The sequence below is a fragment of the Micromys minutus genome, assembly GCF_963924665.1.
Source record: "Micromys minutus genome assembly, chromosome: 22".
NCBI lineage: Eukaryota > Metazoa > Chordata > Mammalia > Rodentia > Muridae > Micromys > Micromys minutus.
Window position 1 is genome coordinate 6,769,607 of NC_137957.1, and position 26,015 is coordinate 6,795,621.

The 26,015-nt window shown below is 42.3% G+C and overlaps 1 protein-coding gene across 1 annotated transcript; it reads right to left on the bottom strand.

Moving 5' to 3' along the window:
* Positions 1-7,362: 7,362 nt before the first annotated feature.
* On the bottom strand, positions 7,363-22,238 carry PTGES3 (prostaglandin E synthase 3). Its single transcript, XM_080935310.1, has 8 exons — positions 21,931-22,238; positions 14,875-14,988; positions 14,405-14,474; positions 13,440-13,538; positions 12,039-12,128; positions 9,751-9,813; positions 9,077-9,101; positions 7,363-8,294 (listed from the first exon to the last, which is right to left on the bottom strand). Coding segments are annotated over exons 1-8 (483 nt in total). The 5' UTR covers positions 21,933-22,238; the 3' UTR covers positions 7,363-8,274.
* Between the last annotated feature and the right edge of the window lie 3,777 nt (positions 22,239-26,015).

Genomic DNA, 26,015 nt, shown 5'->3' on the forward strand with positions numbered 1-26,015 from the left:
GGTCCCCGCCACGGGTCCTGCAGCTGGGGCGGGGCAGCCTCTGCCTTAGGCACCAGTCATTGGATAATCTTGCTGTTAGTCATTCTCACTGACGTTCCTATAGGACAAAAAACTCGAAGCTCATCAACTATTGGTCTAAACTGGTGCCAATCTGAAAATTCACATTTTTAATTGGAGGTACCGTCTTCTAAACCTCGAAACCTAATTGGGTCCCAGGAACGTCAGTAGGAGAGGGTTTTTGGCGGAACTACGTTGAAACTAAGGGGCGGGGTTCCGCTGAAGGTGTGCGCTAGGCCGTCTTTGACTGTCCTTGGGCCTTGAGTTAGGTGACAGCCACGGATATTGTGTGGTGGCGTCCTGAAAGTCAGGAGCCTTCTGTGGTTCCAAAACGTAGGCTTCCTCCACAGTAGTGAGGGCGGAAATTTCTAGGCGGCCCAGCAGGTCCCAAATCTGGAGAGGCTCTTTATCATTTAAATCCGTGCATCGAAAGGAACTAAAGCAACCCCATCCTTCGACAGAGGAGACAAGGTTATTTATTTATAACCCTGGAGGGGTAATTTGAGTCACCTAATCATGTAAAGAAACTGCCCTAAGCAGACATGCTGGCAGAACTCTGTAATTCCCGAGCTTGACAGGTACAGAGTTCTAGGAACCAACTAAAGCTCCTTTAGCCCCCTGTCTCAAACACAAAATGGAAGGTCAGAAGTAATAGACGTTGGTTGGCTGTGGTACGTGTGCCGAAATCCGAAAGGAAAAGCAGAAAGGGAGAATATGCTAAGCCACATTCCTTCAGTTTGGTTGTGGGTAAGGTAAAGCCCGAGCCAGCTCTCAAAGGATGTGAACGAAAGTGGAGGGTACACAGAAGTGTGTGTTGGCTTTAGGATAGAAAGTCACAGCATCAATGACATCCTTGCCTGAGATGTTCACTTTACTCCGCGACAATGGGGACGGGGTGGAGCTCTAACTGGGAGACCCTTCCTCTTCCTCTGAGAACACACACAGCTGTAGCATTACTTCCCATCATCCTCCAGTACTTCCCGTTCTTCTGCATGATGATGAAAAGGTTTCTCCCTGTTTGACAGTGGAAAGCTAGCAAAAGGCTGTAACTGGAAAAAAGGAACGAACGAACCCATATCCTCCTAGCAAAAGCAAATGTTGTGGAAACAGTCTTGCTGTAGTTCAGACATGCCTTAGCCTCTCCATTACTAAGATAATATCTAATATCCTTGTTAAGTAAGGAAGAGTCCAAAGCAGGACAAGATGTTGCACTCCTGAAAGTCACTGGATGACACTGGGTGACAATGAATAAATTAATAAAATACAGAAAGAAAAGAGTGTCAACATATGATCAGCAAGTAGAGGAAAGAAATATGGGGCAGAAGAATAATAAACTCCAAGGATGTAATACAAGGAAACTAGGGGCTGGGCTGGTGAGACCTCTCAGTGGATAAAAACAAAGGGCTCTCAAGGAGGACCTGAGTTCAGTTCCCAGAATGCACTTGTGCAGCTAGTACCTGCCTATAATTCCAACGATACAACGCCATCTCCCGGCCTCTAGAAACACTGCACTCATGTGCCCTCTGGCTGCATGAGCGCCAGGCAAACAAAGCATGCAGGCAAAACACTGAAACATACACACAAGTCAACTTGAATCAAGAGTCAGAGCTATGTAGTGAGAAACTGTCTCAATAGAGAATAAGATGAGGGTATAGACCAATGGTAAGAGTGCTCTCCTTGGGGGCTGGAGAGATGGCTCAGTGGTTAAGAGCACTGACTGCTCTTCCAGAGGACCTAAGTTTAATTCAGAGCACCCACATGGTAGCTCATGACCATCTGTAATGAGATTGTTCTGGGATGCAGAGGTTGGTTTCTGGGGTTCAGCCACCCTCCATCGTGGCACATAAATATAATTGGCCGATTTTGCCTCCAAGTATCTCTATGCATCATGTAGATGTGCGCTACCCTAAGAGGTAGAAGAGGACACTGAAATCTTCCGACACTAGAGTTATAGACAGTTGTGAGTTTCCTCTGTGTGCTAGGAATAGAATCTGGGTCCTTTGAAAAACAGCCAGTGCCCTTAACCACTGAGAAATCTCTCCCCCTTCTTTTCTTTTTTTACTTACTATCAATTATCTTTTGTTATTTTTGAAACAAGACCCCTCTATATAACCCTGGCTGCCCTGAAACTCTCACTGTAGACCAGGCTGGACTTGAACTCATAGAGATCTACCTGCCTGGGGATCTTAAATCTTGGGATTAATGATGTATGCCACCAGTCCCACACAAGGTTTTATATATATGTATAAAGATTTATTTATTATGTATAAGTACACTGTAGCTGTCTTCAGACATACCAGAAGATGGCACCAGATTTCATTACAGATGGTTGTGAGCCACCATGTGGTTGCTGAAATTTGAACTCAGGACCTCTGGAAGAGCAGTCAGTGCTCTTAATCACTGAGACATCTCTGCAGCCCTCCAGGTTATATTTTAAGACAAAGACAAAGTCTTTACACTGAACCTGAAGCTTACTGTTCCTGTGAGAGTGCCTGTCAGGTTCCATGATCACCTAGGTTTGGTCACCACTTACACAGCCCCTTTCTGCCCAAAATATAAAAGCAAGATGATGAGGGCAGCTTGTCAATACTTGGGGTTTGAGACTTAACTTTGTGGGTACAGCACTGAACCTCATAAAACCAGGTGTGTGACATATGCCTATAAGCCCAGCACTGGAGAAGTGAAAGCAGGATCCAGGAAGCTGGGGAGATGGCTCACTAAGTAAATAACCTTACCAAAGCCGATGATCTGAGTGCTATCCCAAGAACTCATGGTAGGAGGGAAGAAGTAACTCCTGCACACTGTCCTTACTTCCATGTCTACCCTCCTCCAAATAAATAGATGTAAAAGTGGGAGGATCATAAACTCACTGTCATCCTGGCTACATGAGGTCTCATCCAAAACAAACAAGTACCAGACACAGTGGCACACACATTATCAGGCTAACTCGGTCTCTATCTATATAGGGAACTCCAGTGGCACACACATTATCAGGCTAACTTGGTCTCTATCTATATAGGGAACTCCAGTGGCACACACATTATCAGGCTAACTCGGTCTCTATCTATATAGGGAACTCCAGTGGCACACACATTATCAGGCTAACTCGGTCTCTATCTATATAGGGAACTCCAGTGGCACACACATTATCAGGCTAACTCTATCTATATAGGGAACTCCAGGCCACTCAAGGCTTCATAGTAAAGTAAATTAATATCAATAATTTCAAGTTATGTAAATATTCTAAATCAATTTGAATTTAACAAGTAGGAATTCATTCCATGTGAAACATAAATCAAATGGTTTGTTCCTAAGCCTAGGACATTGAGCGTTTGTGGTTCTGGGACGTCACACATATTCAGACAAGCACCCTAAATCAAGCTATTTCTCTCTAGCCTCATCCACTGCTGGAAAGTTTGTGGCACAAAAGTTGACCTTAAATATAAGATCCCTGTCTCTGTTTGCTATCACAATTGCTATAACAACAAGGATGTGCAAGGACACCCTGAAGAAAAGAGTGTTCTTAACTCCAAAGCCACCACTTGCCTCCTCCGTCCCCACTGTGAGGCAAGGCAACTGTGGAGGTCTAAGTGAGAATGGCCTCAGAGGCTCAGATATTTGAATGCTCAGTTCCCAGGGAGCAGAAGTGTTTGAGAAGGATTAGGAAGCACGGTCTTGTTGGCATAGGGTGGGATTGTTGAAAGAACATCACTAGGGGTGGGCTCTAAGGTTCTTAGCTACTTCTCCAACACCACGCCTGTCTGCTTCCTGTCATGGCCGTGGCCTAACATTCTAAAACTGTAAGCAAGCTCCTAAGTAAATACTTTCTTTAAAGAGTTGCCTTAGGTGTGGTTCACTTCACAGGGACAGAACAGTGACTGACAGCCTCACCATGTAGTCTTGCTGGTCTCTGCTTTACTGTTCTGTAAACAAGGCTGGCCAGAAACTCCTTACTTCCCCCTTCCCTCTCAACTTAAAGATGTGTGCAACCATTCCCAGTTCAAAAATCTTTTCTTTGTAGAGACAGGATCTCACTGTGTAACTTGCTATGTAGACCAAGCTGGTTTCAAACTCAAAGGGTTCAATATGCCTCTGCCTTGCAAGCTTTAAAAAAAAGACATATTTATTTCATATATGTGGGTACACTGTCGCTGTCCTCAGACACACCAGAAGAGGACATCAGATCCCATTAGATGGTTGTGAGCCACCATGTGGTTGCTGGGAATTGAACTCAGGACGTCTGGAAGAGCAGTCAGTGCTCTAACCACTGAGCCATCTCTCCAGCCCTATTAAAATTTTTATGTGCATGTTTTGCCTGAGTGAGAGTTGGATACCCTGGAAATGTTACAGTCCTGAGCAATGCTGGGATTTAAACTCAGGTCCTCTGGAGAACAGCTAGTGCTCTTAACTGTTGAGCCACCACTCCAGCCCCAGGCAATTGAGACTAGTCACTAGTTTTTCTGTATGTACCTAGGGCTGAAGCTTCTATGGTTCAGCTGGAATACCTAAGGAAAACAGGAGCCAGACCAGGGCAAAACCTTGATCTTATTACTTAGGTATCACCAAACAGGTAATTTATCAGTTTATTTATAAAAGGGCCAATAATGGGAATAACCTCATTGGGCTGTTCTAAGCACTAAACAGAATAATATATTAAAAACAGTAGAAAAATCAGCCCATACATGTTAGCTACTTTCGGTAACTTTTAAAAATTTTAGATTGAATTTAAAAGTTATGCATGTGGCTGTTTTGTCTGTATGTAGTGTGTCCTCTCTGAAGCCAGAAGAGGGTGTCAGATCCTCTGGGACTGGAGTTAGTTATATAGTGCAGGGGAGTGAACCCCAAACCTCTGTTAGAGTACCCAGTATGTTTAATTGTTGAGCCATGTAGGGGTAGTTACTTTTATGACATGCCAGTCTTACAACCTGACACCAGGTATGTATGTAGTGTACATACATGCAAGTAAACACTCATACACACAGAGTACAGTTTTCAAAAGTTTATTTCTATGCATGTTTTACTGGTTGTATGGATGTGTGTAGCACATACATGGCTAGTGTTCACAGGTCAGACGGATCTATTCACGGGAATGGAGTTGCAGATAGTACACATACACCACCAGGCACACACATTTCAGACAGTCCATCACACTCAGTCATCACCTTCTGTTAACCTTTAATGTTTCCCCGCAACAACTTCTTGAGTTCCCTCTCCCCACCACTTCCAGTTGAACCTAGGGCCAGATAAAGATTCTACCGCTTAGCTGTATCCGTTTCATTCTTTACTGAAACCAGACAACCTGTTAAAATTATACTATAGCAAAAATAACTGATTAGCTTTGGTTGAGATACCATTGATTGGCTTTCTGATCAAACTTTTTAAACTCTTGGCACTATATTTCTTGGTTGATAACCAGATTATCCAAGTGATCCTTCCTATAGAATTCAAGTTTTCAGTCAGCTCTAGTTGGCACACATTTGTAATCACAAATGACTGGTCCTGAAGCTCTTAACTGGAGGCATCACAATTTTTGAACATTATTCCAACACATCTTACAACATTGATATCCACAGTATCATGTTCCTTCATTCCTCCAGAACCCTTAGCAGATGAAAGCAACTTTGTATAATGCTAACCTATATTTTCCATATATGTAAATGATTGATAAAGCTACACATTAGCTAAGAACAAATTCTTTTTTCAGGGTTCAGGATTAAACCCGAGTGAAATGCTCACTGTGCCACATGTCCAGACCACTTCCATCACTATACCATAAGTATATACTTGAGTATACTTATCCTTATGACGCAGGATGCACTGCTTACAGGACAAGCTGGGCTGGGATAAATGAGCTATGGCTTAGTGTTGGGGTACTATCAACCAAGGTGAGGATCTGTATCTATTAAATTTCCACATCCACTCCCAACGTTATTACTTTGAAACCAAATTTTTTAATTATTTTTATTTCATTGTATTGGTGTTTTGCTTGTCTGTATAAGGGAGTCAGACCAATTAGCTAGAAATTCAATCTGGGTCCTCTGCAAGATCAGCACTCTTATCAATGAGCCATTCTCCAGACCTGAAACAATTTTTACCTAGGACAGAATTTGAGGTTATAACCCAGAAATAGGGTTCCTGCTGAGATCAACAATATACCTCAACACTGAACACACTGGTGCAATACTTATAACCTAGCACTCAGGGTGGAAGCAGGATTGCTAAAGACCAGCTCAAACTCCCTTAGCAGGAACCAAAATAAAACAAAACAAACAAACAAAAAAAAAAAAAAAAAAAAAAAAAACCCAGAACCCCAGGGAGCTGGAAAGATAGCTCAGCAGTTCAGAGCATTCCCTGCACCTCTAGAGAACTTAACTTCAACCCCAGCACTCAGGGGACACATCGGTACATGTGAAAAACACACACAAAATCAGAAAAACAGCAAAACCCCTTCAAACTATGAAACTGAGTTTGGTGTGTCTGTTATCACTATTAAAGCAGAGCATAGGGACAGTCGTTCTTAATCTGCATCAAGACCCCTTTGGGGTTTAAAACTATCAGAAAACAGATAATATGATTTATAATAGCAGAAGTAGTTATGAAGTAGCAATGAAAAGCTTTTGTGGTTGGGGTCACCACAGCATTAGGAAGGTCAAGAACCACTGCTGTCTGAATTAAAATGTAAATATCCAACAGGGCTGTCAATCCCTAAAAGGGGTTGCATTCTATCACATGCCCAAATCTGCTATGCTGGTTTTCCCCCCCAGACTTATTCATTTAACGTATATGTAAGCAGTCTCTGCTCTTCAGACACAGCAGAAAAGGGCATTGAATCCCATTACAGATGGTTGCTGAGAATTGAACTCAGGACCTCTGAACGAGCAGTCAGTGCTCTTAACCACTGATCCATTTCTTCAGTCCCATGTTATTTTTCTAACCGATTCAAATTCTGAGCTATACGGAAATCACCAAGGAACCTAGCTTTGCATCTTTGGCACTTCATGCGGGACAGGTCTCAGACACTGTATAGAGGTGACACTGCTAAAATGCAGGAGTAAAAAATGTACAGGAGGACAACACATTCAGTTTATTTCAATCAAGTCACAGTCCTTGTCCTGCTGCTGCCAAGTGCAGCCCAGCCTCCATTACAGATGCACTTTACAGGGTTCCTGTGACAGTACAGCAAGCCTTTGTTCAAACAGGACCAGCCCCAAAATTTCCCTCAAAACAAAACAAAAAACAAACTCCATTCCAGCAAGGGGTAAATACATGAAATTACAGCAAACAGACACTTAAAAGGACAGCCAAGAAATCTTCCAACAGTTTATTAGAAAGAATGTAGACATTTAAAAAAATCCCCACTGTCATGAACATAAATTGAGGTTTTCCAGCCAGGGTATAAGCTGAAATCAAAACAGGAAATAAAAAAAAAAAAAATCCAATAGTGTATTAACATTTTCCACTCATTTGCCATACTGACAGTGCAAATACAAATCTGGTCTAAAATGTACATATTCTCAAGCAACAATGTACAGCTTTCTTAGTCCTCCATGCTAAGAGATGTAAAAGCTTAAGGGCCAAACAATACCAAGTGTATAGGCTTCAAAAACCATCTGAGTTAGGGCATCCACTAGTTTTAGCTAAAATACACCTGAACACTGACAAGTGATCACACACAACGATGTAAAGTACATTTTTTTCTTTAAAAATAAACTTTAGTGGAATAATTCTGATAGGTATCCTGAAAGAATGGCAGGGTGAAAGTTTAAGTTATTAGCCAATTTGTTTCTGCCTCCTTTAAATCCACGGTCTAGGATTTAAAACCTTTGTTTTTCCCTAAGCTGAGAACTTTCCTAATGTGTAAGTAACCGTGTTATGAAGAAAGAAGACTTGGATGAAATGCATTTTTCATCAGAGCTGCTGTAGCAGTTGCCTAGGATCTCAACTGCTTCATAGAATCCTGGGAAATGTCCATGCACATGGGTATTGCCTTAGCTGACTTAAATTGCCCCATACAATGGTACATAATCAACCCTTAGTGAAGCCTTAAAAAAAAAAAACAAAAAACAAAAAACAAAAAAAGAGGTTGGAAAATGGGTTAAAGGAGGCAAGTACAGCCTATCTGCTTTCAGAGCTATCAACTCAGGGATTTTCTCAATTATGAAATCTTGCAGAATTTATGTTTCTTTTTCAAAATCCAGGCGATGACAACACTCCTTCTTACTCCAGATCTGGCATTTCTGAAAGAATTTTAGAAATAATCAGCAAGGCCTACAACAGAACTACAATAGAACCTCACATTTATAAATGAGAAAACAAAACTGAGCTCTGTAGAATCATCTGTAAAGGCTTACAAACTGAACATGTAACCACACCTAAGAGTATATATATATATATATGTATGTATATATGTATATATACACACACACATATATATATATATATGTATATATATATATATATACTAAGAATATGACAAGACCTTCTTTGGTTCTTATTTCACTAGCCCATCTCTATCCCTGGAAATGCCCTCTCCTTGCTAATTGTAGACTATACCTAGTCTAAGGCAGGAGACATGGGTCGGTGGTTAAAGCTCTACGCAGGCTCAATTCCCAGCACCTACATAGCTGCTTATAACTGGCTATATATAGTCCAGTTCCAAGGGTTCTCTGATAACCTCTTCAGTCCTTCCAGGCACCAGGTATACACACATTGCAGACACATATGCAGTGAAAACAAAGAAAATTATAGGTGGTGTCGGCTCTGAAAGTTGATTTCAAAGTGTGGACAACCACTGCAGCAGAAGCAATTAAAATAAACAACAAAACACAAATGGGGCTGGAGAGATGGCTCAGTGGTTCCCAGCAACCACATGGTGGCTCACAGCCATCTGTAATGGGATCTGATGCCCCTTTCTGGTGTGTCTGAAGATAAATAGCTACAGTGCACTCATAACATAAAATAAACAGGCAAAACAAAAATAAACAACAAAAAAAAAACAAAACAAATCAATGATACTCACTTTCATCATCACTGTCTTGTGAATCCTGTAGAAGAAAAAATTTTTAAAAAGTTACCAAGTTCATCACACACACATTCTTACAGAATAATGTACCTTAAAAATCCTAAGTATTGTAATTTTTACTGTATTAGCTAAATAGTTACACGGAACCTAGAAACTTAATGATGCGTTTAAAATCAAGGCCTACTTTCCTAGGCCTTGTAGCAGAAGACCCATCTTTCTGTAAATTCTCCCGCAACTTTGTCATCCTCTCTTGGCATTCAATGTAAAAGAAAATTACTTAATAAACAGAAGCCAAAGAGTTCTAATTCTATATACTAAAGCTGAGAATTCTCAACTATATAAATGTAAGATTGCTGGAAGATTATGTCCAAAGTAGTAGAGTACACCTTCCTCAATTCATTCACATCCCTTTATCCCTGACCTGCTTTTAAATCCCATTTCTATCCTTGTTAAATGATAATCTTTTAACTCTTTTATTTTATGCAATGATTTGTTAATATCAATGATCCTTAATGGCTAATAAATAGAATTTCCTTAGTAGGTAAAATCTTTTCCCTTTAATATGTAAAAAACAAGATGGGTAGAATAAAGGTAGAGATGGCTACACCCTTTCAGGGGAACAGTGAGCATAAGACCATTATTAGTGAACAAAAGGGGGCAAATACACTTACATCATCTGCTCCATCTACTTCTGGTAAATCTACATCCTCATCACCACCCATGTGATCCATCATCTATTTGAAGAATAAAAATCATCTTTAAAATGTTAAATCCAGCTTTACTAGGCCACACACTCCAGAATAGACTTTCAGTACAGCATAAGTTCCCATGAATGAATGCCAAAGAATCTTAAGTACTTTGCTTTCTATAAAGGCTGAATCTAAAACAAGAGAAGGTACACAGGGTCCAGTGGCAGGAGGATTCAAAAGTTCAAGATCATCCTCAACTATATACTAAGTGAGAGAGAGGCCATCATGGTTGGGCTATATAGTCTTCCCAGTAAGTAATTAAAATTAAAAAAAAAAAAAAAGCTCAATTTACCCAGCAAGATATCTACATATAGCAGAAAATGAAACTGAAAACTCTATATAACCTACATGCCACTTTGTAAGAAAAGTAAAAACTTAAATACTTAATGTTATCCTTGATTTCAAGACCTAAGATGGCTTTAAAAGAGACACAAGAGTGAAGGTGGGGCTGGAGAGAGGCCTCAACAACTAAAGGCACTAGTTGCTTGTCCAGAGAACCTGGGTCAAATTCCCAGCACCCACATGGATGAGGACCACGACTGTCTGACTCTGGTTCTAGGGCATCCATGGCCTCTTCTGGTTTCCATGGGTACAAAAGGCTTAGCTAGACATGCAACAGGAATATGTTCAGCCTTAAAACAGTAGCCTATTCAGTCTCTTGGGGGTGAGAGTGGGAAAAACAGAAAGGAAGGTTGCACAAAAACTCCTCAAAATGTGCAAAGCACAATTCTAGGTACTAGGAGGTAAAAGAAAAACCCCTTAAAAATGACACAAAGTACTCTCTCTCCCCAATGAAACTAAGAGCCATTTGAGATGTAAAGCAGTTAAAACACATGTTGGAAACTTAGCCCCTAAATTTCTTCATTTTGGGATAGTCCTGTGTAGCCTAAGCTGGCCTTGAACTTACAATGTAGCTGAGGATGACCCCAACTTCCTCTGACTCTCCACTTACCAGTCTGTGCTACCTATCACTCCTGGCTTTAAAATCTTGGGCTTCACGCAAGCTGAGTAAGCATTTACCAGCGGAATGGCATTATTCCTTCACTTACACTACAGCTGGCAAGTACTTTCCCACTTTGGTCACAGTAAGAGGTTTGTAACATTTATCAAACAGCACAATGGTCCTCCTCTGCTCACCCATTTTGCTCGGTTTTTTAAAAGACAAGGTCTCACTGTTATCCCTGGCTGTCCTGAAACTCACTATGTTGATTAGGCTGGACTCAGAACCTTTTCTCTGCCTTCCCAGTATTTCCCATCAAAGGCACGGACCACCAAACCTTCCTCCTTTTCTTGATTTTGCACACATTTCAGTGTTAAGAACACAGCATGATGGTCCTTTTTTTTTTTAAAAAAATTCTTTTTAAGGGAATTGAAGCGATGGCTCAGTGGTTAGGACCCAGGTTATTATTTCCCAGCACCCACATGGTAGTTCACAACCAGTCAATCTTCTGAACTCAGGCCAGCAGACGTTCAGACACATAATTAGAATTATGAACAAATAAACGTACAAGGATACCAGAAACCAACCACATCATCTCAAGAGCAAAAATAACTGTCCCTCCCCATCTTCTGAGACAGGGCTTCTCTGTGTAGTCCTGTCTGTCTTGAAACTCAGATGCCTACCTGGTTTACAGAGCGAGTACCTGAACAGCTAGGGCTACACAGAGAAACCCTTTTTCAAATAGAACTCTTCAGGGCATGTGTCTGAAGACACAGCAACAGTGTACTCATATATATAAATAAATCTTAAAAACAAAACAAACAAACAAAAAACCCTCTTCACCCTAAGACCATCTCTTTAGATGTTTGTCCATCACATGTTAAGCTTGGTGCCGGAATAGACCAGAAAAGGTAAAGGCCACTAGTTTCTCTAGACATATACTTATAAGCAGTTGTGACCTGTTCTGACTGCATGGTTTCTGTCTAGAAAACTAAAAAGGGTGACTGAGGGCTGGTTGAAAGCACCCGTTACTCTTGCAGAAGACTGGGGTTTGATTTAACAACCACAGCGGCTCGGAACTCCATTTCCAGGGACCCTTACACCATCTTAGGACTCTGTCCATCTGAGGACCAGGTTCCCAAAGTGGTGCAGACACACAAACGCAGGCAAAAATTAGCCATACACATTAAAATGGGGGAAAAAGGGATTAAAACAACTATATAGAATGTATTATGGGAACAGGGTAAAAGATGCCATTAAAAGAACTCACCTCAGAGAAACGGTCAAAATTAGACATGTCTTCATCCGAGTCATCCTCCCAGTCTTTCCAATTATTGAAGTCCACACTAAGCCAATTAAGCTAGAGATCAACAAAAACATTACCTCCATGTTACTCATAACCAATAATGTGACATAAAATTAGCTCAAAAGAGAACAATTTATAAGAAACCAGAGCAGTAATAAGCCCACAAATATTTTTGACTGTTCAACTTACCTTTCACACAAAAACATTTATCAGAAAGTATTGTCTGATACCTGGAATTCATTCAATTCACAAAGGCTAACCTTCAACTGTAACCCATGGATTACAGCACATGCCTTCAGGCTGCATTCGTTCTACAGCTTTGTGCATAGTAGGCACTCTATCAAATGAGCTACCCCAGTGCCATTGTTTCCATTCTATACAGTACCATACTATGAAGCCCTGGCTGGCCTCAAACACAAAGAAACCTTTCAGCCTCTAACATACTCTATTTTACCATGTCGAGTTCTTGTGATCAGAACTCAGGCCTTCAGGTTTGGCAGCAACCACCTTCCTAATAAGGTACCTTGCCTGCCTATCCTCAGATCTTTGAATATTAAATGTCACCACACTTTGTTCCCCCACCATAACCAAGTAACGTATCTCAGTGTGCTGGCTAATTTTATGTCATCAACACTGGTTACAGTCCTCTGAGGGGAGAAAACCCAATTGAGAAAACCTACCATAAGATCCACATGTAAGGCATTATCTTAATTAGTGACTGAAGGGCTGAGCCCATTATGGGTAGGGTAGTCCTGGGTTCTATAAGGCTGAGTAAGCGATGAGAAGCAAGCGAATATGCAGCACCCCTCCACAGCCTCTACATCAGCTCTTGCCTCCAGGTTCTTACCCTGCTATCATGGACCAATAGTATCAAGTATTAGCTATATAAAAACTCCTCCCCAAGTTGCTTCAAATGGCATTTTGTCACAACGATAGTAACCCTAACTAAGTCAGGCAAGCTAAGTCTTGATGTTACAACATTTCTGCCTTAGTCCCAAGTGTGCCATACCTGATGCAAAAGCTTATCTCTATCAACTAGGGTCTGATTTTATGGCCAAGTATAGAACACCAGCTTTATACTATCTCTGGAGCCATCGCTCCAGCCCCCCCCCCCTTTTTTTAAAAAAAATCTATTTATTTAATGTATGAGTACACTGTATCTGTCTTCAGACACACCCAAAGAGGGCATCAGATCTCATTACAGATGGTTGTCATTACAGATGGTTGTGAGCCACCATGTGGTTGCTGGGAATTGAACTCAGGACCTCTAGAAGAGCAGTCAGTGCTCTTAACACTGAGCCATCTCTCCAGTCCTATTTTTAATTCTTAAAAGGTCAAACATTTAAACAGAAAAGGGAAACATACCTTTGCCCTTTCCTTTGTTAACCTAGGCCACGACTGGCCGGATTCTCCTTTTCGCAAACAACATAAAATTGATCTGTCCGTTCTTTTATGCTTGGAGTCCTACAACATAAGCATCACACCACTCACTGCTGTGTTATATAACAAGTCTGTCCTTTTTTCTGCCCTTACCCCCACCCCACAAGGCACAGAGCACTGTTCAGGGATCAAACCCAGGACCCTGAAACATGCTAGGAAAGAAAGCACTCTATGGTGGAGTCATACCTCCATACTTTGGCTGTCACAATGCAGTCCAGTCTAGAACCCAAGGTCCTCCACAATTAGCTTCCGAGTGTTGCTAGTTTTGAGAGTCCCTCTGTACTAAGCTTTGTCTCTTTCCTGAGATCCTTTTTTCTATGTAGGCAAAGCTTTCTGTCCTGCTTCCACTTCCTAAAAGCAGCCTACAGGCACAAGCCTGCCTTTTTTTTTTTTTTAATATATCCTACATTCTTTCTAAACTGGAAGAACAAAAATTTCTGATCTAAGACAGAAAAACTTCAAAGGTACTGTGATTTGTTTGGCCAGTTACAGAATAAAGAATGTGTAGGAAGAGAGGTTGCCAATAGTCTCTAAACTGTTAGGCTAAACAGATGTAAGATTTAATGTTTATTATTGTGGTAGTTTGAATGAAAATGGCCCATAGGCTCATAGGGACTACTATTGTTGGAAAGGGTGGCATTGTAGGAGGAAGTCACTGCAGGTGGGCTTTGATGTCTCTGAACTTCAAGCCAGGCCTACTCTCTTCCTGCCCCTTCAGGTGGGTCACATGCCATCATGCTTCCCTCCATGACTATGGACTGAACCCCCAGCTGTAAACCAGCTCCAATTAAACATTTCCCTTTATAAAAACTGCCACTTAATAAAAGATAACTAGCAGCATGCCCAGTTTCTCATAATTTAAATCAGAAAAAAGCACGAATAGTACTTACATTTGGATCAATACAATGAAAAAGGTCAATTTCATTTAAATGCTTAAAATTATCGCTTCCTCCAAGACAACTAAAAAAAAAGAAAAAAAGTGAGACAGAGAAAGAGATTAAAAAAACCAGTCAGTTATGTTAAGTAAGCTTTGGGTAACACTGATGTAAAACAGGTGTGTTGGCTAGTTTTATGTCAATTTGACACAATCCAAGAGACAAGATGGGAGCCTCAAATGATAAAATGCTTCCATAAGATCAGGGGGTAAGAAGGCCTATAGTACACTTTCTTAATTAGTGATTGATAGGGAGTGATTGATCCTGTAAGAAGGCAGTAAGAAGCACTCCACCATCGTCTCTGTCCTGCCTTCCTCTGATGACTGACAGTGGCTCCATAAGCCCAATAATCCATCTCCACCCAAGGTCATGTGTTTCGTCTCAGTAATAGCTTTCACCTTAAATGGGACAAAATGGCAAATTACCTGAAAGTAAGTTTGGATTTTTCAAAGTTTACATTAACATCTTTGCTGTCTTCAACACAAAATTCAATGAAAACATAGTCCCTTCGATCGTACCACTTTGCAGAAGCAGGCTGCCTATAAATAGAGAAAATGATAAATTAAAAAACAAATTTTCGTATTCATAACTTCTTATTTAACATAGTAATAACACAATAAACCCCATACAGTTTAAATTCCACTTTACATTTATCCTACATTCCAAAGGCTTCAAGAAAGCAGTATCACGAAGACGAAACACTTTCCTAATAGGGATTTTATTTGGGAGATGAAGGAATGAGGCAGGGCTCTCAAGTAACCCACACTGGCCTTGAATACCTGGTCCTTCCTTGCCTACCTACACAAAGTCATTTATCTTCCCTGTGTCTTTATAGGAACAAAAAGTAGGCTCTGAAAACAAACCAACCAGGAGGTGGTTCATGCCTTTAATCCTAGCCCTAAGAAGACAGTGTGAGATTTCTGAGTTTGAGCCCAGCTTGGTCTGGTGTACAGAGTTCCAGGTCATCCAAAGTCTATACAGAGAAACCCTGTCTCAAAAAACCAAAACACACACACACACACACACACACACTCACACACAAAATGTCACCCAGCCCAACAACACCCCATTTCACCAGGGTTAAAAGGGACTGTAGAGTTAAGATCTAACGTTTAATGCCGGTCAATCATTAGGTGATAACCTTTTAAACCATCATTACTGAAACTAAGATTCATAGATTTAATTATAAGGCGAACTTAGCCACCTTCAACTAAATGTACTATTTTACAATCAGGCTTTCAACATTGCAGGTCTGTGTTTTATATACCAAAGCCTAGAACAATAATATACAACAAGGTTTTTGTCATCCCAGAACACAGGAGACTAAGGCAAAAGGACTGCAATTTTAGGGCTGCTCAGTGTCAAAGAGCACTTGCTACTCTTGTAGAGGACCTGGATTCAACAACCAGCACTCACAAACGTGTATAACCCCAGTTCCAGGGGATCCTAGATCAATAGACAAAGCATGCCAAGCCCTACTACTTGAGGTGGTCCTGAGACCCACCTAGTGTTAGACTTCCACACGTCTAGTGGTAGATGGGTCAAAACACATAATAATATATGCAGTTTAGAAAAATGACACAACTGTTTCCAATTTTAAATGACAATATTGGTCAGAATGGATGCATTTTGCTATAAAGTGCAGGTTGGTCTGTAAGAGTTGCCCCCATGTCTTTAGTTGGAATTAACAGGTATACATCATTTGTTCAATTTGATTTGATCTCAGATTTCAAATGCCTCTTTCCCTAAGAGTTTTATAGGTTTTAAAAAAAAATTTCTCTTTTCGTGTATACATATACAGGTACCCACCAGCAATGTGCCTGTAAACTATTTGCAGTAGTTGGTTCTTCCCTTCAGACTTGTAGGTTCTAGAAATCAAACTCAGGTTGTTTGGATGGGAGAAAATATCAAGTTATTCTGTCACTGCCAGCCAGACCACTTTTCTGCCCCAATCCCCACAGGATCTCATGTGGCCCACCTGCTTCTGCCTGGGATTAAAGGTGTGTGCCACAACCACCTGGCAAATAAAGTTTTTATAGCCAGGCAGTGAGGTTTTTAAGTGTAAGATGGATAGATTTAAGTAAGAAAGAAAACAAAACAAAAACAACAAAACTTTAAATCAAACCAAAATCATCCATACAAAAAACAATCCATAAGCCAGACAGAAGGAGGCAGATCTGAGTTCCAGGCCAGCCCTGGCTACAGAGTCTCCCTCCCCTCTTTCATTCATACTAGTAAAGGCTGAAGTCCACCAGATCTGATGTCTTCAGCAGGGTAGATCTTAAGAGACCTCCAGGTTGCTAAGAATACAGCAGTAATGTTACACAATGAAGACATTTTAAAACTAGCTGATTGTGGTGGCTCATGCATGTAGGTCAATAATTATATATGCAGGTAAGTGCCGGCACTAGTTAGGTCAAGGTGATACACGATTGGGCGGTAGAGAAATGAAGACAGAGAATCCAAGATAGAACCTAAGGAGAAGGTTCTAGACCTAGGTGGTCTTAATTGACGATAAGTAGATATGATTATTTCTAAAGGTTCTAATGGGTCAATTTGTTTTATCTAAGTGGGCAGCTTATATTTTTGTCCAACAGCTTATTGCGCACTTGTATTGTAGATTGAGAACTTAACATATAAATCTGATTGATAATCCAGTATTTGGCAAGCACAGGTTGGAAGACTATTCCAGCAGGCAAGGGAATCTCTGAATTCCAGGCCAGCCTGGTTTACAGAGTTAAGACAAGCAGGGCTTCACAGAGAAAACTCCACCCTAAAAAAAGACCTACCCAAATAATCTTGGTTGTAAACTTGACTGAATTCTAAATCAATAAATCAAGAAAATCGATGAATTTTCTTGCTCAAATTATTTGAAATGGAAAGACACATCTGCAAAAATTCTTACTACTTAATATTTTAAAATACTACATACTTTTAAAACCACTAGATGCTGACTTTTTAAAAAGATTTATTCAGACACCGGAAAAGGGTATCAGATCCCATTACAGATAGTTGTGAATCACCATGTGGTTGCTGGGATTTGAACTCAAGACCTCTGGAAGAACAGAGATAGGATAGAGATCTGATGCCCTCTTCTGGTGTCTGAAGACAGCTACAGTGTACTTCCATATAATAAATCCCCCCCCCCCCAAATTCAATCTCTGTCAAGTATTAGGTGAGCTGAGAAGCTAAATCTATTCAAGGGGGACCTACAGTGTTAAACCCCAGCTAAATAATGTTTCAAACCAACAGACCTAATCTAAAGGACTCACATATCAAAAGTTCTTTATATATGCAGGCGATGCTGTTCTATATTTCAAAAACATTTTTTTTTTTAAAAAAATCCAACCAACCCAAACCACACTTCTTTTGTTAAGGTTTGTATGTATAAGGGGTTTTGTCTGCAGAAGCCAGAAAAGGGTGTTGACCTTGAACTGGAATTAGGAAAGGCTGTGAGCCTCCATATGGGTGCTGGAAATTACTCAGGTCCTCTTTAAGAATAGTTAAGTGCTTTTAGTTTTTAGAAAGGGTCTCTCTACACAGCCTTAGCTTTCCTGGAACTATGTAGGTCAGGCTGACCTCCAGAGAACTGCCTGGCTCTGCATCCCAGGCACTGGGATGAAAGGCTGGTATCATTATACCCAGCTTTTAAGTTCTGCACCATCTCCTAGCCTTACTAACCACTTTACTTTTTAATATGCTCGACATGAAAGTTTAGTTCAACTTAAAGATCTGTTACAAAGTAACTATCAAAAGCATCTCACATACTCATGCTATAGAAAGCACATTAGAGCCTGAACACCATTTAATGTTTACCGGAAGGTTATAACTGGAAATTGTGCTAGAGATGCATAATAGGAGAGGAGTGGTGCTTTGGAGAGTCTAAGGCAGGGGCATTACTGAAAGTTCCAGGTCATCCTGGTCTGCATTCTCTGTGCAATATTCAAAAGGCCCTGCTTCAACTAATGAAGCAAAACTGTGCTCAGGCTTCAGTTTCAAGCCTTCACTCACACCAACATACATATATGCAGCTACATACACACACATAACCACACACAAAAGGATTATGTAGCACACATGCACTTGGCCAACAAGCCCTAACATCACAGTGCACTGCTCAAGAGCATAGTACCCAACTTCTATATGGGTGTTGGAAATGCAATCCCAGACCCTCATGTTTTTAGTGTTTTCCTGGCTGTACCATTTCCCCCTATCTTTTCAGAATTTTTAAAGGAATGTCTTGTTATGACAGAGTTTTAACTATACAGTTCTAGATGGCCTCAAACTGCATCAAACCTTTTGCTATTACCTTTCCAGGGCTGGTATTCCACAGGGAGGCAGAAGAACCAGGAGTTCACAAAAAATAAAACCAAAAGTTTTTTATCTGTATCAGTTTGTACTAAGAACCAGACAAAGGAGATGCCAAAACTCAGCTACTGAAAGCCAGGCACAGTCAAATATGCTTGTAATCCCAACATTTGGGAGGTGAAGACAGACATTCCAGGCCAGCAACACCTGCCTCAAACAAACAGTTGGCTGTAATGGTGCACAGCTTTAATGGGCAGTCAAGAGACAGAGGCAGGCAGGCCTGTGTAAAGCCAACAGCTACAGAGAGACTGCCTCACTCTGACCCCAAGAGCTTGCTTCAAAACAAAACCCTCCAATAACAAAAAACTGAAATGTCGGGCTGGGGATCAGAGTTCAAGGTTAATATGGTTTACACAGTGAGACTCTGCTTCAACCCCATCCCTGACACCCAAAAATCTATCAGTCCATCCATACAATAAATAATGGGACTAAAGCAAAGTGATAGAGTAGTTTACCTAGCACAAGTAAATGAACCTCGGGTCTATCTTGGTACAATTCTACATTTGAGAATCTACAAAGCTGGGCATATGCTTGTAATCTCACCATTTGGGTGGTGGGAGGACTGATAACAAACTCTATGTCAGCCTGGCATATGTAGTAAGACCTACCTAAAAACCCCAAACCACCAAAACCCCTACCATCTATGCAATATTGTCTACCTGATGTAAAAGTAAGCATTTAATAGTCCAAGCGATATTTTGGTTTCTAGATCTTTAAAACAGAAAATACAATTAAATACAGTAATCTTAAATTAGCTATAGAAGTAACCTACAACCCAGCAAATTTTGTCACTTTGTTTCTATGCCTTCTAGTTTAAGTCTAACTCACCAAGAAAAAAGGGAAACCAGTTGCCAGGTTACAGTGGTTAGGGAATCAACACTGAACAAAAGCCACCATCAGATACTCTCTTCAAACCTGAGCCATATACCACATGCTTATTAAAAGTTTAGAAACCTTAAGATTTATTTTGGGAGTTCTGTAGAGCAAAAAATACAACAGACAGGCAGGGCATTGTGGAATTTTAACTTTTAATCCCAGTACCTGGAAGGAAGAGGCAGTCTGATCTTGAGTGTAAGTCCAGCTTGGTCTACAAGTTCCAGGACTATACAGTGAGACTGCAGTTAGGGTTATACAGTAAGACTCTATCCTATCTCAAACTCAACACATTAGCCGAATTATTTCAATTTCACTTTAGAAAGTCAATTGTTAAATAAATGGTTTGATGTTTACAAAATGGTATATACTGAGCATTTTAAAACAAGACCAGACAACTGATCTCTTTCAAATGTGCACAATGGTGCAAACCTGGTCTACACAGAGAGAAGCCTTGTTTCTCTCTCTCTCTCTCTCTTTCACACACACACACACACACACACACACACACACACACACACACACACACACACACGAGAGAGGTGTGCACACATGGCTGGCCTTGATCTTGGGCAGCACAGACCCTGCCTCAAAAAACCCTTAAAAGATAATAGGACCAGTTGCACACCTTCAATCCTAGCACCCAGGGAGGCAGAGGCAGGATATCTTCAGCCCAAGTTACAGGATAGCCAGAGCTACAAGTGAGAACTTGTCTCAAAACAACAAAAAACAAAAACAAACAACCCCCCCCCCAACCAAAACCAAAAAAACCCCACCCTCCCACCACAGGGACTGGAGTGATGGCTCAAAGGTCCTGAGTTCAATTTGCAGCAACCACATGGTGGCTCACAACCATCTGTAATGGAATCTGATGCCCTCTTCTGGTCGGTCTGAAGACAGCTACAGTGTGCTCACATAAAACAAATCTTAAAAACACACAAACACAAGAAGCTGGAAAGATAGCTCAACAGTTAAATGTACTTACTGGCTGCTCTCCAGAGCACCCACATGGTGATTTACAACCCTCTAGCTTCAGGGGATCCAACCCTCTCTTTCTGACCTCTACAAGTGCTGCATGCAGGTGAAGACTCTTTACCTCCAGGAGTAGGGGAGGGGTGCACACACAAATAAAATCACTATGACAAAACACTTAACGTAAAATCTGTTACACATTTGGCTTTTTATGAGAAACTCCAAATTTCTTTACATATTTTCTAGCACTACATGTCTTCTAGGACCCATTTTTCAGCCACTACTTGGCTCTAGGGTTCTTCTATTCATTTACATTTCTAACCATTCAAGCAAACACTTAAACTTGTACAACTGTTAAACTTTACGTTTTTTCCAATTACTATCTATAACTTTTAGTGCCATGCATAGAACCCACCCACACTACCCTCAAACACTCTAATTCAATTCTCTCATATCTGAAAGTTTTCCTGACTGGAAAAAAAATCTTAGGTTAAAAGAATCTGTAACCTCAACATAAACTAAGGTCTTCAGGTCAGTGAGGTGGTCTTTCATACCTATTTCACCTTCACATGGAGAGAGCATGACGAAATGCCACCCAAAGTTTGAGAAATGCTGAAAAAGTCCACAAGTATCTTGTGACTAGACACGTGCAGAGCTACCTGCTTCACAGTAACTACTACTCGCTGCCAAGGAGGTGACTGGATTTGCTAACATCAGACCGAGATGTGGGAACGGGAAGTTTCGTTGTGGTGACGGCATGGCCCCCTCTAGTTGCCTAGCAGTGCCTGCCGCCGAGGGCCGCGTGGTGCCCTACCGGTAGCACTGGCTTACGGCGGCACCCACAAGTGCTCTAAGCCCAGGGCCTGCCTGGGCCGGGCATCAGCACCGAGCGGCAGAACTCCACGGCTCCGGGCGCCCTCAAGGCGGAAAGCTCACACACGAGTTTGAGGCCTAAGGCTAAGTTCCCAGAGTTCCGAGTGAAACAGGCCGTTTAGGGAGGAAAAGTGGGATTTCTGGCAGGAGGAATCCGGGGGGACGGGCTGGAGGTGGGGGAAAACGGACATCTGGAGGAAAAATGTCCTCCAACGGTAACAGGAACAAGGATGCAGGCCCTCCCACCCCACAGCAGGACTGCCACCAGCTCGGGGAGAAAGGCGAAGGGCCGCGGGTGGGGGGAGGGCGAGGAGCCGTTTCCCGGCAGCCGGGGCTGCCGGCGCGGCCTCGCTCCGCTCCGGGACGACCTTCCGTCGGCGGGATGTCGCACTCACATGGTGAACGGGGCAGAGGGCCAGGCGAACGGGTGGGCGGGCCTCGCTGGCGGCGGCTGGCGAGTCGACTCTTCTTCGGCGGCGACTCCGGCGGTCTCTGCCCGGTCGCGGCCTCTTCTCGCTCCCCTTAGGCGACGGCGGCGGGCTCGGCCTCGATGCCCAGAATGCACCGCGCGAAGAGCGGCTCTCTCGGCCCGGGAGAGGAGGAAAGTGTAGGAAAAGGGGCGCGAGGACGAAGAAGGAGCGTGCGTGCGCGCGAGGGGTGGTGAGGCCGGGCGGCGGCTGGTGACGCAGCAAAATGCCCGGGCCCGGCCGCCGCGCATGCGCAGTCGCTGTTTCCAGGCTCTGCGCGGTTTTCTAGAGATCTCTACGGAAGGGGCGGGGCCTCCCGGCTCCTTCGCGATCCTTCCGGCGCCCGCCCCTCCTCTCGCCCCTCCGGCTGCCCGGTTCGCGCCTGTCTTCCCGGGCTCCCCTCTCGCGTTAGCAAGCCGTTGGCCGCCAACCGTCTGAGCACGCGCGCGGGCCTGGGAAGCAAAGCAGGCCCCAAGGCGACGTGCTGGGGTCGTTTTGTCTGAGGCAGGGTGCCACACGCAAGCCCAGGTCGGCTTCGAGCTTCAGCCGCCCGAGTGCTGGGATTGCAGTCCTGTGCCAAAGTCACCGCCGATTACACCCGTGGGAAAACGTCCTCAAAGCCTGGAACCCCTCTTTTTCTGAGTGTCGGAACCCCTTCTGGGCTCCTTTAGCTGAGGAGCTGCTTTTGCGAGTTTGCCTTTATGGGCACGCCTTCCCCCTGCTTGGAGACATTGGCGTCCTGAGGGAGGCAAGAAGAGTTTCTAGACTAATTCGCTGTCTCCATGCGTGAGTTCAGATGAGGAGGTTGAGGATGTTTGAAAATCCTTTAACTGGCTTTGTATATGACCTGGGTTAAGATTTAGTGATGCTAGCAACTAAAAACAGTATTTGCTTGTCAAAAACTGTCAGATTAGGGCCGAGGTAGACCATTGAGCCAATATTCAGGGCAAGTTTTAGGAAAATGTAAACCGTTTGGGACAAGTGTTAGCTTGAAGGGGAGCTCTGCTCTTTCAGATCTACAAAATGGGGGCCCTGTCTCAAATATGGCTAAAGGGGATGTAAAGGCTTTTGTCGTTTTGTAGTTCAGGCTATCTTCAAAGTTTGGATAATCTGGCTTCAGTCTCTATGCCCCTGATGCCCACATAGAGGTCAAAGAGGGCATGAGATCCTTTGGAACTAAGTTACGGATCATGTGAACCATGTAGGTTCTGGGACTAGAACCTGTCTTTAAGATCACCCCAATGTTTTGACTGCTGAGCCATCCTCTCCAGCTCTCAAAATAACAAGAGCTAGGGGTCATGCATGGCCCATGTCTTTAATCCCAAAACTGGGTTGAGAGACAGAAGCAGGTGGATCTTCGAGTTTGAGGACAGCCTGGGCTATGTATAAAGACACCTGCCTCCAGAAAAAATAAAAATAAAAATCAGAACCCCCTAAAAAAACATTCTCAATTTCTATAAAAGTTAGGATGTAACTTACTGGTAAGCTTACATGGGTAAACCCTATTAGGTTCAGTCAATGACACCAACTACCACCATATGCCCAACAGAAAAAAAGATCCACTGTTATCATGGGGACCTGAAGTGTTAGAAGCACAAAAAGGGACATCTTCACTGAAGAAACAGAATAGGCCTTGTCAGAAACTTATCAGGAATGGAGGCAGCTCAGGACTAAGTGCACTGGCTGCTCTTCAATAAGACCTGGGCTCAGTTCCATTAGTCCCAGGAGATCCCTTTTCTAGCCTCCAATGGCATAGATATTACGTGCAGGCAAAACAACCACACAGAAAACTTAAACAAGGCCAGGTGTGATCTATGCTTTTAACCCTAGCAGGGTTAAAATCGGGCCATCCTGCTCTACATAGTGGGTTCCAGGCCAGCCAGGGCTATAGTGATTGATCAGGATGGAGAGATGATTTCAAAATTGAGAGCACTTACTGCTCTTCAGAGGACTCAGGCTCACTTGTCAGCTTCCACATGGTGAATTACACCTATAATTTGTGTGTGTGCACAAAACACCAATGCTCATAAAATGAAAATGAAATAAGGAGTGGAAGGCTAACCCTTCATAAGAAAATATTGCTTAGTCTGCCCTTTTCTTTGTTGTAGTGCTAAAGATTGAGCCCAGCACGTCCTGTATCCTTTACCCATCCCCATTTTGACCTGCCTGTCTCAGGGCTATTCTCTAGGCTCCAAGGCAACCAGAAGTGTTTTGGAAACACTGCAACAGTGAAAGGTTTCTGAGCTTCCCAAGGAGCAAATACCAATGAAGAATCAAATCTGAAGTGAGAGGCGCTTCTGGAAGCAGTTTGCCATGTGCACAGCTCAGCTTCTCTGCAGCCTTGGTTCTGAACACAGGGCATAGCTCCTGCACTGCCAGGGCCTTCCTGACACAGATGCCAATAAATACTTGGGAATTACTTCAGGTTAGATTTGAGATTATTGCATGTAATAAGACGGCAGTGTCATTTACTGCAACACAAAAGTTTCCTGTTATTATATGGTCTTAATTATGGAAAACCTTTCTCCCGTCAGAATACAGATATCAGATGAGTGTATGGTTGGCTTGTACTGTCAGAATATTCAATTTTTAAAACTGCCACTTGAGAGGTCTGGAAAGATAGCTCAGTGCTCTTACATGAATCATTAATTACTCTCATATTGGATAAAAAATGATGGCAGGTGAGGTAGATTCGGCCTGCAAGTAGTAGCTGACCTCTGGCTTGCATATGGACCCCAAGGTGTAGGGAAATCACTAATGTTAAGCTTAAGGGAGGAGAGCATAGTACTTGCCTGTAACTGATGGCACGTGGTAGGGGGATCAGACATCCAAGGTCATCCTCAGCATATTTTGATACCAGATGTGAAGTAAAAATTTAAGAAGGTAGGTCCCAGGCAGTACAGGTCTGTAATCACACTCTAAGGCCAGAGAATCTCATATTCTCAGCCTGCCTGGGCTGACAAGCAAGTGCATAATTAGCCTGTGCAACCTATAAGGTAGACCCTCTCAAGGAAGGCTGGAGATCAAGCTGTGTGCAGCTAGAGGCTGTCTAGCATGCATGAGGCTCTTGGGTTTACTCCCCAGTGCTAGAAGAGCTAAGGAGGCTAAACAATGGTGGGATTGATGCTAGGCTAATTGTCCTTGATTTCTCTGACAATGGATGCTTTGAAGTTTGAAAATGTTCTAGGAAGATTAACTTGGAACAAAGTATGAGCTGAACTGAAAAGAAACAGACTAGAAGAGAACATTTAGACTCCAACCTGAGATTACCAGGAAAAGTTCTTTAGAAACAGTTGTCTTTCATGGGACACTGCAAAGCTATATCCACTATTCCTCAACCCTATTCCTTTATTCTGTCTTTCCTAACTTATTTTTTTTAAGCTTTATTTATTATAAGTACGCTGTCTTCAGACATGCCAGAAGAGGGCATCAGATCCCATTACAGATGGTTGTGAGCCACCATGTGGTTGCTGGGATTTGAACTCAGGACCTCTGGAAGAACAGTCAGAGCTCTTAACCACTGAGCCATCTCTCCAGCCCTCCTCTTTTTCAATGGATTTCACATTAGACTTCATTCATGTCTTTAGCTATAATCTCCACCATTAGCTGATATGACCCAAGTTTTTTTTTTTTTTTTTTTTTTTTTTTTAAGATTTTATTTTATGTATGTAAGGACACTGTTGATCTCTTTAGACACACCAGAAGAGGGCATCAGATCCCATAATAGATGGTTGTGAGCCACCATGTGGTTGCTGGGAATTGCACTCAGGACCTCTGGAAGAGCAGTCAGTGCTCTAACCGCTGAGCCATCTCTCCACCCATGACCCAAGTTTTAATAGGTTTGTTTTGTAAATTTAGTGACAAATTCAGTTTTTGGTTGGGATAAGCTCTAGATTAAAACTAGATTAAAACACAAGAGTTACTTCACATTCTCTCTTGTGCTTCATCTTTTTCTTCTCACAATTTAAAACACCAGTTTGACAGTAATAGAAAGGTAAAGAAAACTACTATGC